Source organism: Pinus tabuliformis, chromosome 8, assembly GCF_031772625.1.
Source record: "Pinus tabuliformis cultivar Carrire ecotype Pingquan chromosome 8, CPIR1, whole genome shotgun sequence".
Classification (NCBI taxonomy): Eukaryota; Viridiplantae; Streptophyta; class Pinopsida; order Pinales; family Pinaceae; genus Pinus; species Pinus tabuliformis.
The window spans coordinates 304,127,662-304,147,232 of record NC_142294.1 but is presented as its reverse complement, the minus strand read 5'-3'; the positions used below and the strand labels follow the sequence as shown (position 1 = coordinate 304,147,232).

At 39.7% G+C, this 19,571-nt stretch overlaps 1 protein-coding gene across 2 annotated transcripts in view; it reads left to right on the top strand.

Annotated features, from left to right (window-relative positions):
- Positions 1 to 16,077, top strand: part of LOC149235339 (uncharacterized) — a 104,268-nt gene extending 88,191 nt beyond the window's left edge. The window contains exons 3-4 of one of the 2 annotated variants that reach the window (XM_089372078.1): positions 15,755 to 15,796; positions 15,886 to 16,077. In XM_089372078.1, coding sequence (XP_089228204.1) covers positions 15,755 to 15,795 — 41 coding nt within the window. In that variant the 3' untranslated portion in view covers position 15,796; positions 15,886 to 16,077. Of the gene's footprint in view, positions 1 to 1,273; positions 1,357 to 15,754; positions 15,797 to 15,885 lie in introns of those variants that run through there. The other variant, XM_089372077.1, reaches the window with a different exon arrangement.
- The last annotated feature ends 3,494 nt before the right edge of the window (positions 16,078 to 19,571 follow it).

Below are 19,571 nucleotides of genomic sequence, written 5' to 3'. Positions count from 1 at the left end.
CGCCTGGCCTCGAACAGGGGTATCTATGGTTTGGAAAGCAATACTGCATACTTTGCCTTTCATCAGAGAGGGTCTCGCATGGAGAATAAATGATGGCAATTTGGCCCGTATAGGCATGGATCCGTGGATAGGAGGGGGGAACATGCATCAATTACCTCCAGGTCTCATCCATTTTCTAAATCAGAGGCATATCAATGTGATTGCATAGATAACAGATTTGGAGAACAGCTCCATCTTCGAACAGGCATGGTTATCTGCTCAAAATTTGGGTATCCCCGAACACTGGCAGCAGATCTGGGAAGGGTACATAAATGCCCTGAAAGAAGCCCATGTGCGCATCAAAGAAGGTCTCGATGAGCTTATCTGGACCCCGGCCGATCATGGTAAGTACTCCCCAAAAGTTGGCTATCCCAACCTTCTCAATGAGCGCAAACCACTTGTACTTCTGGACTGGTGGGGAAAGATTGGAAGCTCAAAGCACCACCAAGAACCAGACTCTTCATGTGGAACGTGCTCAAAAACAAGACACCAACCGGAGCAAACCTTATGCGCCGATCTCACTATGGACCACATTGGTGTGTTCTCTGTAAACAGGCTGAGGAGACAAATGACCACTTATTTCTCCACTGCCTGAAGTGTGCACAGCTGTGGCAACATGTATTAAACCTCCTTTCCAAACATGGCAGCTGGCAAGGTCTTTCGATACTTGAAGCATGGAACAACTGGACTGCTGCGAATCATGATGCAAAATCTCTATGCCTCCCTCTCCTTATCTGTTGGTCCATCTGGCTGACAAGGAACGGAATCATCTTCAAAGGAATAGAGGCCCGATGGCCACTTACAACAACAAAAATTATCGCAGCCTACCATGAAATCCCTGATGAATCTCACCCTCCTACAATCCACTCCCGCACCTCTGAGACGATCGATCACTCCATACCGTGGGCATACTTTGATGGAGCCGCCCAAGCACAGGGATGTGGGGGGGGGGGGGAATCATTCTATTCCTATCTGAGCAACACCACTACAAAATACAACTGGGATTGGGAGAGGGAACCAATAATTTTGCAGAACTGATCACACTCAGACATCTCTTGCATTTTGCACTGGCACATTCATGCATTAATCTACAGATCTTCGGAGACTCCAAAATCATCATTAATTGGTTCAATAACATCAATAATTGTCATGCTCATACACTTAGGAACATCTTGGATGAAATTATGGATTTCAAGGCACAATTTAACTCTATCACCTGTCAACACATTTACAGGGAACGTAACGAGGTTGCTGACAAATTATCCAAGGAGGCCACGACACACCCCAGAGGCCTGTGGATGATTCAGGAACAGTTTGGTGCAGAACAGTATCAGTATTATCACCGACCCTACATTGATAGGGCATATCCTAGGGCGGACAGGCCCTAAATTTTTGGTTTATTTTTAGTTGATACACAGTATCTTTATATGTATATATTTATGTTTCTACTCTGCTTACTAGACAAAATGAGTACACCCTGTGAGGTGAATATGTACAGCTTTTTTGGGAATGGCTTCAGCCATAACTTATATTTTTTTGACAGCTACTTGACTGGCTTAGGCCAAACAATTATGCATATGCCATAGGCATCTACTATATGTAATTTTTCAAAATTAATGAAAAGTTACGATTTTTCCTTTTGGGAAAATAAATAAATAAATAAATATATATATATATATATATATATATATATATATATATATATATATATATATATATTTTACCATATCTCTTTCATATTTGTTGTAATATCATAAATATCAACAAAGAGTAGAGTGAAAGTGAGATTATTGATATTTTATAATTACTTTAATTAAAACTAATCCAACATGTCATTTCATTTTTACTTTTTATTATAGCCAACATTGTTTTTTATTAAATAATTTATTTATTTATTTTAAAAGGGACATGTGTCAACTCGAGGTTGAACATGGAAGGAATTATACATGTCCCTCTTATTGGGTTGTAAAATGTGCCTCTTGGTGCATTGAGATCTAAATTATGTAAACATGGTTTTACCGTGTTTGTTAGTTAGGGGAAGTAGTCATTTTTTAAGGGGTTCTTGTTAATTGTCTAATACTTGCATATTTTATGTTCCTTTGTTCAAAGTTCTGTAGAATGTGTCTCTTGGCATAACGAGATCTAAATTATGCAAACATGGTTTCATTGTGTCTGTTAGTTAGGGGATGTAACATCTCGTAATAAAACTATTAAACTTACTTACATAATTAGCAATTAAAAAAAAAATGCAGTTGAGGAATTCTATCTTCCTTAAATTTCTCTGTAAGAACTTACAAGAATAAATTCAATTTACTTTGAAAACTAGTAGCGATGTGACTTGCACAATTTTTTTTTGTTTTTATTTGCAACCATCTAACAAATTTATATAGTCTTCCCCTTGGTATACATTGTCTTTATCTCCATTCACTCCCATGGGTTCGTATGCACTTACAACACTATATCATGAACCTTACACTATATCATGAACCTTCATTGTTAGTGCATAACCCTTCCATAAGGCTTCCTTAAGCTAAATTTGGACTTGGTTTCATTATGGCAACCTAAGACCTTTGACCTCATGTGTGTGTTTTTTTAAAAAAGAGGCAACTTAATAATACATAACATTTATACGTATATATTTATGGCACTTGTTTTAATGTTTTGTCCCTTTGTATTACTTGCTCTTGACACATATATATGTATATATTATACTCCTTTGAGTTTTCAATCAAATGTATGGTATTGGCCTTTTCGACCTGTCAATAATGTAACACCTCAATTTTCGAACTCATAATAAAGGTTCCTCATAGTTTTAACATATATTCATCCTTGATGAGAAGCCTTCGATGAGAAGCCTTACAATGTCTAGAGGTGCATTATGTTTCTATACTTAATGCGGAGGTCATCATAGCTTGGAAAACACGTAGATTGAACACATGTCATATCGGTATGATACATGGTTAAACCCTCTTGTTTGAGGTGTTATCTTCGCTGTCATCAACGATCGGGGTTTAATCTTGGAAATTGGACATAGTAGATTACTTTGGGTAAGGGTTTGGGTAACTACCTGACCCAAACCCTTCGTTGAGCTATGATTGTGATGTTTGTTCTTGCGAGGAGAGGAGATTTACACCGCGAGTCTAAACCATAACGCTACTTTTCATTTGACTCAAGAGGTTATTTGTAAATTCTTTCTTATCTTAGAAAGAAAGAAGAAGAAGAAATTATTTTAACGTCCATGAGGCTAAAGATAGCCTATGGGACAGATTGCTTCTTCATCTGCTTGATGTATTCGACCCTTTTTTTGTGAAGCTTCACAATAAATGCTCCCATCTTCTCGACAAACCCCTCGTTAAATAGATTATCCCAAGAGCTCGCTGTCAACATATCTGCACAACTTTCCCTGTTGTTTTTGAAGGCCTCACATTCTAAAATGAAATGTTTTTCTGTTTCCACTTTTTCGGAAGAACAAAAAAAGCATACCCTTTCCTCCCACACTTCCTTATGAATTATGACGTGGCTCTTCAGTTAGTCGTACTAGAGGCATATGTTCCAACGTTGACTTCACAAGTAAAAACTATAAGGTTTTTGAGTGGAAATGCTCACACCTAGTTCGATTTTCTTTCATTTGGTAATCCATAATCTATTTAGGTTTCCTCCAAACTCCATTATTCTTCCTTAGTTAACATGGCAGGTTTGGATTGCCTAGAAGTGACAAGGTTTTCCTCCCCTTTGCGAAAGTTAATTGTTCCCTAAGATTTAAGTTCCAACCACTCCAAAATGACCATAGTTCCAGGTTCGTTAAGTGAAATTTTGTTCCCATCACAGGGTAAACCTTGGTTTAGGGTTCATGAACATATTGTTGATTTTTTTGAAGTGCTTTTTTTCCCTTCTTTTTTTATGGTCGACTCGCACTCATCCTCTCATGGTCCTTGTAGGTCTGCTTGTTGGAGGGGCTACATCCCCTTACCTTCGTTCAGGTATTTACAACCCTCGCTCAAGTTGCCCAAATTCTAGGCTATTTAGAATGATTCTAACTTTGGCCACTTTGCTCTTAGGTAAGCATAAGGAGTGATGACCCAAATTATCAAATTCTCTCTCTCAAGACATGGGTTCCAGGTTCTAAATAATGCCAAAATTTTCTTCTTCCCAGGTCATGGCTTACAACATCTTGTGCTTGATTTGCATAATTCAACTTGTACAGATTTTTAATTAAACCTTGTTCCCGCCAAGGGTTTTGCACTTATTTTATTTGAGAAGTCATGCTCGAAGAAATGCGAGGGCCAAGGTTTTATTTATATTTTATTTAACTATGTAAAGAGTTTTATATTCAATAATTTCTATGGTCATAGGCTTCAAGACCATATTGTGGTGAAAAATGTATAAAGTAGATACATGCAGGTCCCTGAAGGCCGAACCCATCCTAGGGCTTATTTAGACTGATGTGTCCTTCAATATATATCATTTCATTTCTAATCTTCTGCTACATGATGCAATGGCTTAACTCTTAACTATATTTAAACTTTTAACTTGTCTTGCAACGATTATGAGAAGAACCCACTTTGGATTTATGTCTATCAATACTATGTTTACAGTTACTGGATAAATCTTGAACACTTTATGCTTGGTTACATTATTGGAATATTTCAATTATGTGGTGTTCCTTTTGGAATAAATCTTTGTATTCCTAGTCATGCACAGACACTCTCATCCTATTTTCTTGTTGTTTATTAATTACATGGAATATAATACTCCTTACTTAATGAAAAACACACGGTAATAGTAGTTATGATAACTATATGTATACATATTTATATACAATGATGTGTATACTAATATTTACTTGCTACTCCAAAGACATAAATGGATTCTTGAAGTGGGAAAACCATTGTTAGTTCTATGTGTCCTAGCCCTCTCATACTCAGGACTAACTCTATGGAGTTCAGAAAGTGATGCAAAGCTTCTTAGGATTCCAAGTGTCTAACCTAGGTATAAACCATGGTCCTAACCCTTCCATAATAGTAAGTATAAATATATTTTTTGCATACCGGTAACAAATAAAAGACTTTTCCTTTTTTTAAGGAAAGGCTACTATGTAACCCTTCAACAAGGGTAATAATTTCTATGATTTATAATTTTTTTGGGCATAACTAACTTCAATTGTTTCCCCCTAATCGTTACAGGTTAATCTCTCATGTTAGCCTCTTAACATATTTCTGAGCGGATTAATGTTCTAACATAAATTGTCATTCATTGTTATTTTCTTTTCTAGAAAATAAAACAATATTCCAATGCACCTTTTTTAATTTACCAGAAATAAATAAAAGCTACAAAATAAGTCTTTCCAGAGGTATTACATCTCCCCTCCCCTTAAAAAGGGGACATCGTCCACGGTTTTTAACCAACATCAACCTTCATTCCAACAACATAGGATATGTCTTTTTCATCTCATCTTCCATTTCCCAAGTAGCCTCTTCAGGCCCAAAGTGATTCTGTTGCAATTAAACCTGGGCGATGGCTCAATTCCGGAGTATAATCTCCCTCTAGTCCAAAATTTGCAATGGCTCGACCTGAAATTCTCCTTCTAGTTCGACCTATACAACAAGCCGATCAATTACATGAGTCGGGTCATGTACATACTTCCTTAAAACAAATACATTAAAAAACATTATGAGTTCTAATATGAGTTGGTAATGTCAGTTGGTAGGCCATCGGCCCAACCTGGCTAATATTTCAAATGGCTCGCAAAACCGAGGGGCCAATTTAGAACAACTTCCCAAGCTCAAAGAACTCTTCTTAGGTTTTACTTTAATATAAACATGTTCCAACGGGCTATCGTGCACGTCAAACGGAGATAGTACGACCAATTCGCGACCCCGGGAAGTTGATGTACCAACTTACCCAAAAACGGGGCCCACAATTTGGCGTTTCATCTTCTAGGGTTAGGTTTTGGAATGTGAAGGGTTTTCCATTGTTTCTCAACAATAAATAGGCCTTCGAGCCTCATTGTAAGACAGTTCAGAGGCATGTAGCCACCACATCTCTTCTCAGAGATAAGCTACCATCGCCCTAGCTGGTTTATTTCCATTTCTGTTTGTAAGCATATTTCAGTATTTTACAGTAATGAATTGAGGTATTATTTCCGCTGCATATCTGTCTTTATGGTTATCTCTGTATTTTATTGCGTTCCTGTTTAAATCCGGATCAGTGGTATCAGAGCGGTCTGCTTTTCTTCTCTGTTTTTCTTTGCATGTCCCCAACGAGGTCGGGATATAAGGAGTTAGGGCTTGAACCGGTCGAACCTTTGCAAGACCAGCCTCGCAAATCCCGACGGCCTCCCATGGCGGATGAAAAGAAAGACGAGGGGGCAGGAGATCCTATCAAAATCTTGCTCGAAGAAGCCCTCGAGCGACAAAGGAACGCGATGATGGACAACTTTGCCCAAATCCTTCAGCGGCTACCCAGGGGCGACGCATCGGCTTCCAACAACAACTCTGGAAACGCCACACCATTTAAGGTACAAGTTAATTTTGAAATCCCCATATTCGAGGGTCAGATAAGCGCAGATGCTGTCGATAAATGGTTAAATGTGCTAGAGGGTTATTTTTCTGTTCATGATTTTTCCAGTCGGGAAAAGATTATTTTCGCTCTTCTCAAAGCAGCCCCCCACGTCAAGGATTGGTGGGAAACCTACTGCGAACAGAAAGATGAAAGTACAAGCTCACTATTTTCAGTCGCACCGACTTGGGATTCATTCTGAGATGCCATCAAGGAGCAGTACTACCCTGTCGGAAGCTATGAGGATCAATACATAAAGTGGACCACGCTACGGCAGCGAAGGGACCAAGACGTACCAGAGTTCACCAATATTTTCCATACCCTTCGCACAAAGCTGGGTATCAAGGATACAGAGCAGCATTTGGTACTAAAATACCGTGGTTGCCTGCACAAGTACATCCAAGAAGAAATAGAATTCCTGAACATCTCCTCGCTCGGCATGGCATACCGATATGCCGTCAAGGTCGAGCAAAAGTTTAAACAGAAGAAGCGAGACTTTGGGTCTGCGAATCCGAAACAAGGGAAAGGTGCCCCCAAACTGCAGAACAAAGGACAAAGCCAAGGCGGGGCGGCCCAAGACAACCTGCCAAAGCTGCAAGCAAAGAACAGCGCCACGAAGCCGAAAAAGGACACCAGAAAGTGGTGTGAGTTCCATAAGAGCTCCACTCACAACACAAGTGAGTGTCGGGCCAAGCAGTCACTGGTGGGCGAGCTAAAGGTTTCAGAATCAGATGCATGTTCTGACTCTGAGTCAGAACTCGATAAGGGGAATGACAAAGGGAAGCAGATTATCGATGCGGAGCCCAACGCCACTGTTGCCACCACGAAGATCCAGAAGGAGGAACCTGAAGATCCAGAGGAGGAGGAGCGTCTCTTCCACTCCCAGATGTGGGTAAAGGGCTCCCCGCTACAGTTCATTGTCGACAGCGGGAGCCAAAAGAACCTCATTTCGGCAGAGGTCGTGAAACGGCTGGGCTTACCGACCACAGCACATCCACAACCATACACCATTGGGTGGCTGCACCAAGGACAGGATCTTCGCGTGAGCCAACAGTGTCGCCTTCCATACAACATCAAGCCCTTCACGGATGAGGTATTGTGTGACATTGCACCCCTTGAAGTTTGTGATGTGTTATTAGGACAACCATACTTGTGGAAGCGACATGCTGTGTATGAGTCAAGGCCCCGTGCTGTTATTGTTACTTTGGGAAATAAGTTGTACAGGATACCAGAGGTAGCACCGCCTACCGCCATCTCTTTGGTTACTGCAAAACAATGCAGTAAGCTCATTTCCAAAACCAGGAAGTTTGTTTTCCTGATGATACGCCCTCAAGAAAAGAAGAAGACGGTGGCCACGACCTCCAGACAGGGCCCCTCTGCACGACAACTACAGATGGACAAGGTCGTGGAGGAGTATGAGGACATCTTCACCTCCCCCGCAGGGGTTCCTCTGCACTGTCAGGTCAAGCACTCCATTGATCTAACCCCAGGTTCGCCGCTGCCCAATGGACCAATCTATCGGCACTCTGTTCTGGAGAACGATGAAATCAAGAGGCAGATTCAGGAGTTGCTGCAAAAAGGTCACATCCGTCCGAGTTCATCGCCCTGTGGGAGCTCGATCGTGCTGGTACAAAAGAAGGATGGGACTTGGAGACACTGTATTGACTATCGGGCGCTGAACAAGATCACTATCCGTAATAGGTACCCAATCCCACGGATTGATGACCTCCTAGACCAACTAAAGGGGGCAAAATATTTCAGCAAGATCGATTTGAAGTCAGGATATCATCAGGTACCAATCGAACCCTTCGATGTGTGGAAGACTGCCTTCAAAGCCAAGGAGGGCCTTTTCGAATGGTTGGTTATGCCTTTCGGATTGACGAATGCTCTTGCAACCTTCATGAGGCTAATGGATGACATATTGCGGCCATTCACCAACTCATTTGTAGTGGTATACTTGGATGACATCTTGATCTTTAGCAAGACTTGGGAAGAGCACCTCCACCACATACGACAGGTTCTCCAAACACTGCGACAACACAAGTTATGTGCCAATTTGGAGAAATGCACTTTTGGCATGACCCAGGTTCAGTACCTGGGATACATTATTGATGAACGGGGGGTGCATGTGGATCCAGCCAAGATCCAAGTCATTCGGGATTGGCCATCTCCAACAACTCTGACAGAGCTTCGCAGCTTTCTAGGCCTTGCCAACTTCTACCGCAGGTTCGTGTTGGGATTTTCTCATATCACTTGGCCCTTGAGTCAGGTCACCAAGGGAGGAGCAAAATAATTTTTTTTTTGGTCTGAATCTCAACAGAAGGCATTCACAGAGTTGAAAGATCGACTCTGCACAGCACCAGTTCTTGCATTACCAGACTTGCAACAACCATTTGAGGTCAAGACAGATGCCTCTGACTATGCTATTGGGGCAGTCCTTACTCAACATGGGCATCCAGTGGCATATCACAGTGAGACACTTTCAGACACAATCCGGAAGTATCCCACTTATGACAAAGAGATGTATTCCATTGTGCAGGCCTGTCGACAATGGAAGCATTACATTTTGGGGAAGGAAACGGTCATCCACACAGACCACCGACCCCTGCAGTTCATACAGACCCAAGGGAAATTGCAGAATGATCGCCATCAGAAGTGGTCCACATACCTGCAACAGTTCCATTTGAATATCAAGTATAAGAAGGGCAACACCAATAATGTCGCAGATTGCCTCAGTCGACCACCGATCATGGCATTAACCACCGTGCTCAACTCTTGTGGGCACGAGACTTCTGATTGGCCACGGCTCTACAAAAGCGACCCGGAATTCGGCCACACATACCAGACACTCTTGGAGGGTCAACATGTTCCAGATTTTCACCTCCAGGACGACCTGTTATGCCACCTGGGTCACCTTTGTGTTCCGTCAAGCGAGCGTGCCAAGATGATCTGGGAAGCACACTACAGTCGGGCCGTTGGGCATTTTGGGGTTGAAAAAACGGTGGCTGTACTGCAGAAATATTTCTATTGGTCGAATCTTCGACAGGATGTCGGAAAGTACATAAGATCATGCACTGCTTGCGCCATTGCCAAACCGACCATCAAGAAGCAAGGCCTCTTTACCCCGCTGCCTACCCCTAGTCGACCTTGGGAATCCATCTCCATGGATTACATGTCAGGCCTCCCTTCCACTAGGCATGGAAATGAATGTGTTTTTGTGGTCGTCGACAGGTTCTCGAAGATGGCCATTATGGCGGCCTGCAAGAAGAATATCACAGCAGAAGCCACTGCTAAACTCTTCTTTGAACGAGTGTGGGTACACTTTGGGATCCCACAGTCTATCATTTCGGATCAGGACAGCAGGTTCCTCAGTACATTTTGGTCTAGCCTCTGGTCGATGCTGGACACCAAACTCACTAAGTCCACAACCTTCCATCCTCAAACTGATGGCCAGACTGAGGTCGTCAACAGGATGATCGTACACATTCTACGCATGTACAACTCAAAGAATCCACGCACATGGGACGAGAGCCTCCCCTATGTTCAGCACAGCTACAACCGGGCTCTCCACAGCTCGACTGGCCACAGCCCTTTTCAGGTGGGATTGGGATTCCAGCCACTATGTCCCATCGATGTGGCCATGCCATTTGCAGCTACTCACGCAGATTCTGCTCATGTCCAGTCTGAAACAGATAAGGCAAACAACTTCATTGAGCACATCCAACATATTCGCCAGCAGGTCCATGACATTCTGGAGAAATCAAATGCCAAGTACAAGCAGCGACATGATCAACATCGGGTGCTACACAAGTTTCGAGTGGGCGACAAAGTCTGGTTGCATTTGCAAAAGGAACGCCTTACCGGAGCCTATCGGAAACTCAGACCACTCCGATATGGCCCTTACACCATTACCAAGGCTGTGGGAGACAATGCATTTGAGCTCAGCATTCCCCCATTCCTTGGCCTGCACCCGGTGTTCAATGTTGACCGCCTTCGGCCATACTTTCCACCATTACTAGACACGTCCGACATTGCAGAACAACTCACACCCACAGAGTTAAATACAGCTTGCATGGAACAAGCTGCAACTGATCGGATCATGGACACACAGATCAAGCACACTCGCCAGCAAAATATCCAACTGTATCGAGTTGTCAAAGCGGGACAACTCCTTCACCAGGGCAAGTGGCTCACCAAGGACCAAGTGCAGCAGAAGTTTCCTCATCTCATGGAGGAACTCAACGCAATGGGGACCATTGCTTCCAAAGGGGGGAGGAATGATCCAGGTGGATATTGGTGGCCACCCGCTAATTCCACTTGGATCCCCTCTAGTGCTTCTTACAGTTTTTTTCAGTTTCCTTAATTATAGCACAGTTTACTATTTTTAGCAGTTTTTCGGGTCCTAAACTTTCGGAGCCGTTTTGAGGCCCTAAACGACGTTTTTTGGGAAATCCACCGCCAGCGATTTTTTGGTAAAAATTGTCTTTTTCGTCGTAGTCCTCGGAGAGATCTTTCCAACGGGCTATCATGCACGTCAAACGGAGATAGTACGACCAATTCGCGACCTCGGGAAGTTGATGTACCAACTTACCCAAAAACGGGGCCCACAATTTGGCGTTTCATCTTCTAGGGTTAGGTTTTGGAATATGAAGGGTTTTCCATTGTTTCTCAACAATAAATAGGCCTTCGAGCCTCATTGTAAGACAGTTCAGAGGCATGTAGCCACCACATCTCTTCTCAGAGATAAGCTACCATCGCCCTAGCTGGTTTATTTCCATTTCTGTTTGTAAGCATATTTCAGTATTTTACAGTAATGAATTGAGGTATTATTTCCGCTGCATATCTGTCTTTATGGTTATCTCTGTATTTTATTGCGTTCCTGTTTAAATCCGGATCACATAGTTCTTTCATGCTCCTTTAATTTTTGGGACTCATAAGCTACCACATGTCTCTCTTGCATTAAAACTCCCCCAAGGACTTCTAAATATGCATTTATACATACAATAAATTCTTTATCCGGATCAACTATTTTTAGTATCGGTACTATCGTCAAAAGGTGTTTTAGTCTCTCAAAGCTTTCCTAGAATCTTTGTGTCCACACAAATTTCACACCTTTCTTCTGCAAAGAAGTTATGGGATGTGCTATCTTGGAAAAACCCTCTATAAATATGCCGTTGTACCCAGTAATTTCCATAAATGATCTTATATCTGCCATGTCTTTTAGAACTAGTCAATCAAGAATGGCCCTTACCTTCTTGGGGTCTACCATTATACCTTCCTTTGATATTACATGTCCAAGATATTGTATCTTGTCCTGGAAAAACTCGCACTTGCTAAATTTTGCATACAACTGATGTTCACGCAAGGTTTGCAACATTATTTCCAAGTGTTGTTTGTGTTCTTATGGAGTCTTAGAATATATTAATATATCATCTATGAATATTAAAACAAACTTATCTAGAAACTTACTAAACACACTATTCATCAAACACATGAAGGTAGCAGTTGCGTTGGTGAGTCCAAAGGGTAACAGTGTAAATTCATAATGTCCATACCTTGTGCGGAAAGTTATTTTTCGTATATCCTCCTCCTTAATCCTCAATTGGTGATAACTAGATCTGAGATCTATTTTGGACAATACGATCGCCCCTCTTACTTGATCGAATAAATCATCTATAACAATGAACTTATTTAATTGATGGTATTAATACACAATCTAAAGGTTTTAAGGTTTTGTCTTTCTTCTTTACAAAGAACACTGGTGCACCCCACGGTGACACACTAGGTTAGATATATCCCTTATTAAGCATTTCTTGCAATTGCATTTTTAATTCCATCAACTCTGATACACTCATCCGATAAGGATATTTTGACACCGAAGTTGCCCCTTGTATTAATCCTATGGAGATATTTATCTCCCTTTTTGGGGGAAAACCCAAAATTTCCCCTGGAAACACATCCGAGTAGTTCTTAATAACTTCCAACTCATTTACATATTTTTCAATTTTGTTTAAAGAAATATCCTCCACTTGGATTGCGAAAAGTTGACATCCTTTTATTGCAACCATTTTTTGTTGCAAGGTTAATATCTACCGTATATATATAGGCTTGGGTATGCCCCTTATAACCTGCGCTTCTCCGTCTTCAGTTGTATATGTGACAGTTTTATCTAGACAGTTTCAATTGCTCGGTGCCTTTTCAACCAATCCATCCCTATCAAAATGCCATATGAGCCCAAGGGTAGAATATTTAAGTTCATGGTAGTTTGAATTCCATTTAAAGATATTGAACATGACTTTAGCCAGTTTGTAAATTTTATTTTTGTCCTCGTGGCCAGTTGAACCAGCTAGGAATTCTTATATTTTTCAGACTTAATTTTACACTTGCCTACCACCTAAGGGGTAATATAGCTTAGGTTAGCGCCAAGATCTATTAATACATAAATAGTTTGGTCCAAAATAGTACCTTCAATTTCCACCATTGTGGACTGATGTTCTGCTTGATGCCCCTCTAGTGTCACATTAATACGTGGTATGTTTCTGGCCACGTCATTGACTGTAGAGGCCTCCTAAAGGTGCTGTAAATTTTGCGCAAACTGGGTATTGTAAGGACAATTTCACAATAAATGGGGTTTTCTACAACCCCAACACCTTAGAGGCTCATTATCCTTACCAATACCTCCTTTACTGACATCTACTTATTTAGACCCAACTTGAGATTTGCCTTGTGCTTTTTTGTTGGTTGATTGCTATTTTTGTTCCAACTCTGGTTATGGTTACTTTGTCTGGGCTGCTTAAAGGGCCTAGACTTTCCACTTTTTCCTCCTTGAGCCATCTGGTCTTTTTTCTTATTGGACCAAGATTTCTAATTTTTGTTCCTTTGTTTGGCCTATTGATAACATATTTGAGCCTTTCTGATTACCTCTTCCATAGTCTTCAGGTTATCATACTCGATTCTCTCCTTCAACGATGGTGGAAGACAACTTAATAATCATTGTATCTTTGCCTTTTCATTCTTGAGGTATGGTACATAATGCAATAAATGAGTAAACTTGTTGACTAACTCATCCATAGTCATTTTCCCCAATTTCAGTTGACGAAATTCATTGGCTTTGTTGTCAAAATAATGCTTCGTTAGGTATTTCACTTTAAATAAACGTTGGAATTCTTCCCAAACAAACTCTTTCCCTTCTAGGTTATGGACTGCCCTCATTTCTTCCCACCGTAGGGATCCCTTTCCCTACAGCTGATATGTAGCCAAGTTGGCCTTTAATTATGTGGAATAATCATATACTTGAAAGTATATGTTAATTTTAAGCAACTAAGCCTAAGCAACCTCTTTTGTTTCCCCATCGAAGGTTGGGGGTTAGATCTTTCTAAATTGTCCATGCATTTATATTCTACATTTCTTCTCTAGGTTTGTCTGCATTTTCGAGGAACTGTGTTCCTCTGCTTCCTTTGACCCTCCCTCCTAACTTTCTGCCACATTTTCAGCAGTGTTTTGCTAGAGGTCTCACCCCGATTCTCCTCATTCCTCACTATTTCCACTGTCTTGGGGCTTGATTTTTCTATTAAACTTTTGTTGAGTTGTTCCTACTTTGCGCTAGCCTTCAGTAATTTCTCATGCCCTGCTCGCAGGTTTATTAATTCTGACTACAATTTCTTCGTCATATCTAACAGTTCTTTGGTGGGTATTTGCACATGTTGTCCCAAATGTACATAAATTTCTTCTTCCCCTACGTGGGTTCCTCCTTGCGGTTCATCTATTGTGTGTCCTGAAAGTTTATCTTTCTTGTCTTCTTTCTCTCTCTCTATACATACACCGGAAATATTAAATTAATAACAACGTGATTACCTCAAAGGTATCAATGTTGAAACCTTTCTCTGATACCATATGTAACATCTCCTTCTAAAATTGTTCAATTTACTTACATAATTCGAAAAAGAGAAATAAAATAAAATAATGCAGTTAACGAATTCTACTTCCTTAAATTTCTCAGTAAGAACTTACAAGAATAAATTCAATTTTCTTTGAAAACTAGCAGCCGTGGAACTTGTACAATTTTTTTTTTGGCCCGTCCATAAGGCTTCCTTCCGGCTAAATTCAGAATTGGTTTCATTATGGAAACCTAAGACCTTTGACCTCCTCTATATATATATAGGAAGGAGGCAACCTAAGAATACACAACATTTATATGTATATATTTATGTCACTTGTTTTAATGTTTTGTCCATTCGCAATGCTTGCTCTTAACACATATATATGTATATATTATACTCCTTTGAGTTCTCGATCGAATGCATGGTATTGGCCTTTGTAAACAATGCAACACCTCAATTTTCAGACTCATAATAAAGGTTCCTCATATTTTTAACATATATTCCTCCTCGGTGAAAAGCCTTGCAATGTCTAGAAGTTGATTATGTTTCTATACTTAACACAGAGGTCATGCATAGCTTGGAAAACACGTAGATTGAACACACGTCATATCAATATGGTACGTGGTTAAACACTCTTTCTTGAGGTGTGGGTTTAATCTTGGAAATTGGACAGAGAAGATGGCTTCGGGTAAGGGTTTGGGTAACTACCCAACCCAAACGCTTCATCGAGTTCTCATTGTGACGTTTGTTCTTGCGAGGAGAGGAGCTCTGCACTACGGCTCCAAACCATAATGTTGCTTTTCATTTGACTCAAGAGGTTACTTGTAAATTCTTCCTTAGCTTATGAATTATGGTGTGGCTCTTCAGTTAGTCATACTAGAGGCATATGTTCTGACATCGGCTTCACAAGTAAAATCCATAAGGTTTTTGAGTGGAAAAACTCACACCCAGTGCAATTTTCTTGCACTTGGTAATCCATAATCTATTTAGGTTTCCTCCAAACTCTATTATTCTTACTTAGTTGACATGGCAGGTTTGGATTGCCTAGAACCAACAAGGGTTTCCTCCCCCTTGAGACAGTTAATTGTTACCTAAGATTTAAGTTCCAACCACTCCAAAATGACCATAGTTCCAGCTTCGCCGGGTGAAATTTTGGTTCCCATCACAGGGTAAACTTTGGTCTAGGATTCATGAATATATTTTTGATTTTTCTGAAGTGCTTTTCTCCCCCTATTTTTTTTGGTCGACTCGCAATAATCCTCTCATGTTCTTTGTAGGTCTGCTTGTTGGAAATACTACATCCCTTTATCTTCCTTGAGGTATTTACAACCCTCACTCAAGCCGCCCAAATATAGGTTACATTTTGTAATTTTTTGAATGATTCTAACTCTGGCCACTTTTCTCTTAGGTAAGCATAAGGAGCAACGACCCGAATTATTAAATTCTATCTTTCAAGGGTTTTAACTTTGCTTGGTTCATTGCATGGGTTCCAAGTTCTAAATATTGCCAAAATTTTCTTCTTTCCAAGTCATGCCTTGCATCATCTTGGGCTTAATTTGCACACAGCAAATTGTAAAGATTTTTAATTAAACCTTGTTCCGGCCAAGGGTTTTGCACTTATTTTATTTGAGAAGTCGTGCCTGAAGAAATGTGAGGGCCAGGGTTTTATATATATTTTACTTAACTATGTAAAGTGTTTTATATTCAATAATTTTTATGGTCGTAGGCTTTAAGACCATATTGTGGTGAAAAATGTATAAAGTAGATATATGAAGGCCCTTGAAGGCTGAACCCGTCCAAGGGCTTATTTAGACTGATGCTTTCTTCAATGTATATTATTTATTTTCTAATATTTTCCTACAGGACACAATGGCTTAACTCTTAACTATATTTAGAGTTTTAACTTATCTTGCAACGATTATGAGAAGAACCCACTTTGGATTCATGTTTGTCAGTACTATGTTTATAGTTACTAGATAAATCTTGAACACTTTATGCATCGTTACATTACTGGAACATTTCAATTATGTGGGTTTCTTTTTTTTTTGGGAAGAAATCTCTGTATTCCTAGTCATTCAAAGACACTCTCATCTTATTTTCTTGTTGTTTATTAATTACATGGAATATAGTACTCATTACTTAATGAAAGACATGGGGGTAATAGTAGTTATAATAACTATATATATACATATTTATACACACAATGATGCATATACTAATATTTTACTTGTTAGTCCAAAGACATTAATGGATTCTTGTAGTGGGAAAACCATTGTCAGTTTTGTGCCATAACCCTCCCATACTCACGACTGACTCTATGGAGTCTGGAAAGCGATGCATCACTCCTAGGATTCCAAGTGTCTAACCTGGGTATAAACCCTCGTCCTAACCCTTCCATAATAGTAAGTATAATATATTATGTGCATAATGGTAACAGATAAAAGACTTACCCTTTTTTTTAAATAAAAGATTGTTTTGTAACCTTTCAATAGGGGTTATAATTTCTATGATTTGTTTCTCTTACTTTATACTTATTTAACACAACAACTTATTATGTATTTGTTAGGCCCTATAATACTAGTGATTCCCCCATTAATATTGTCATTGTATCCCTTATTGTTATTATTGTGCCCCTATTGTCCCCATATTGTTATTAGTATGCCCCATAGAAACTCACTATTGTTATTTTTGTGCCCTTATGTTATTACTGTTATGTAGGTTTGATTATATTGTGACCCCTTAGACTCTCATATATAGAAGGGAGGTTTAGTCATTTATATCATCCAAGAATTGTTCATTTGTGTAATGTAAAGGAGGTTTCCCCCTCGAAGAGGCTGAATTCTAAGGCGTTGATCTATCTTTTCTATCTTTTTGTGAGCTGGTTTCCTAACATTTGTTATCAGAGCTTTGGATTTTAGGGTTTCGCTACTCCAAACAGGTCATTGTGGAATTTTCGCTATAACTCTTTTTTTGCGACGTTTCAGAAGCTGCACAAAAAACCATTTGCATCGAAATCGTTATAAACTTCGGGTCTGAATTTCAGAGCTTGAATCAGTATATTTGTGGAGATATGATCTGATGAAGTTAGGGTTTTTGCAGACTCCCGAATTACATTCCAAACAGGTGACCTATGGAAAATCGTCATAACTTTTGTTAAAGAGGACGGTCTGTAGTTTTCTGTGTATCAGTTTCAGGTACTAAGGTCGAAACAGTGACACGTGGCACATCGTACAAGTTCGATCTACTGAACTTGTCTATAATCAGGTCACCGTGGGAGATTTAGCATAAATCTTCCTTGAAGAATCCAATTGTGATCAAACTTGCAGGTTAGAAAGTGGACTCAAAGGGCTACCGCAGGAGGAGATTTTAGATATTCGAGATCCGTAGTTACAAAGATACAACAGATTCAATATCGAGCTCTTACAAAGTGAAAAAAAAGGTGTGTAGTTTTTTTTTAAATTTGCATAAGATTGGTTTGAAAAATTAGTTTGAAGGAATTCAAAGGGTTAGTGAAGAATTATTAGCATTAATTAATGCCCCGAAGAAAGAAAATGGAAACACCTAGTAAGCAACCTGAAAGCTCTAGCATGACTCGTGAAGAAGAGGAAGAAATGCAACATGATATATCAAAATTACAAGACCAAGTACAACAAATTTCACTCTCACTAAAGGTAAATGAAGCCAAGATGAATGGCGTGGAAGCTCATATGAATGGTATGCGAGTTAAGATGGATGGCGTGGAAGCTAAGATGAATGGAATGGACGATAAGATGAATGGCATGGACGATAAGATGGAAGAATTGAAGATAAATTTGAATAAGTTGCTACAAGAAATGGTCACTAATGGTGAAAGGGTAGTAAAGGAAACTCATGATGAGAAAAAAAAGAAATGTTAATTATGATTTCATAGACTCTAATGTTGAATTAAAGACCCACCATGTTCCAAAAATCGATATGAGGAAGTTTGATGGCAAGGATCTCGGAACATGGATACTACAGATTGAGCAATTTTTCGATCTCCATAATGTGCAAAACACACAAAAGGTATGTATTGCAACTTTATATTTGGAATCAAATCAGTTTGTATGGTATCGATGGCTTTTCTCTCGTAAACAAATTCTCACTTGGGAAATTTTTACGGAAGAAATGATAGCACATTATGAGGATACAAAAAACAACACTTTTTTTAGCCAATTGATAAATCTCAAACAAAAGGGTTCAATGATGGAGCACATTGAAGACTTCCAAAAATTGAACATAAGGGTAAAATATGTTCCAAATGAGCATAAAATTGATGTGTTCATAGTGACTTTAAAGGATAATATCCAACATGAGGTTCGCCTTTGGGAGCCTGATTCATTGGAGAAGGCATTCAGGTTAGCAAGAAAAATGGAAAGAAAAATTATGTCAACCAGGAATCCTACCACTCACACTATAAAGATGGAAGTGTTGTTGCTCCTCGTCTTCTACAACCTACAAGGTTGACACCACAACAATTGGAAGAAAAAAGAGCAAAAGCGCTTTGTTACAGTTGTGATAGCAAATACACTAAAGGTCATAAGTGTGCTGAGAAGAAATTATTCTACATAGATTGTGAAGAGGAGGAAGAAAAGGAACAAGAAATGTCAAAAGAAGAGAATATATTCCAGGAACAAACCCTAGATAAAGAAGAAATGAATCTGGCCATATCTTGTAATGCATTGGCTGGAATTACCATTCCTAAAACTATCAAGATAGAAGGACATATCAGAAGAAAAAGGTAATAATGTTGATTGATTCGGGAAGTACCCATAATTTTATTTATTGAAAGATAGCAAAGTAGTTGAATTGCTTCCTATATCCATCACCAGAGTGTCAAGTGATGGTTGCAAGTGGAGGAACCATAAATTGCTCGGGAAAGTGCCATAATATCAAGCTATCCATGGGAGAATGTGTATTGAATAGCCCAATGCTTTCCATTCCATTGGGTGGTGTTGATGTTGTATTATGAGTCCAATGGCTACAATCCTTGGGTACAATAGCTTTTAATTTTCAAGAACTTTTCATGAAATTTTGTGCGGAAGGAAAGGAAGTTGAATTAAGGGGTATTGCAGG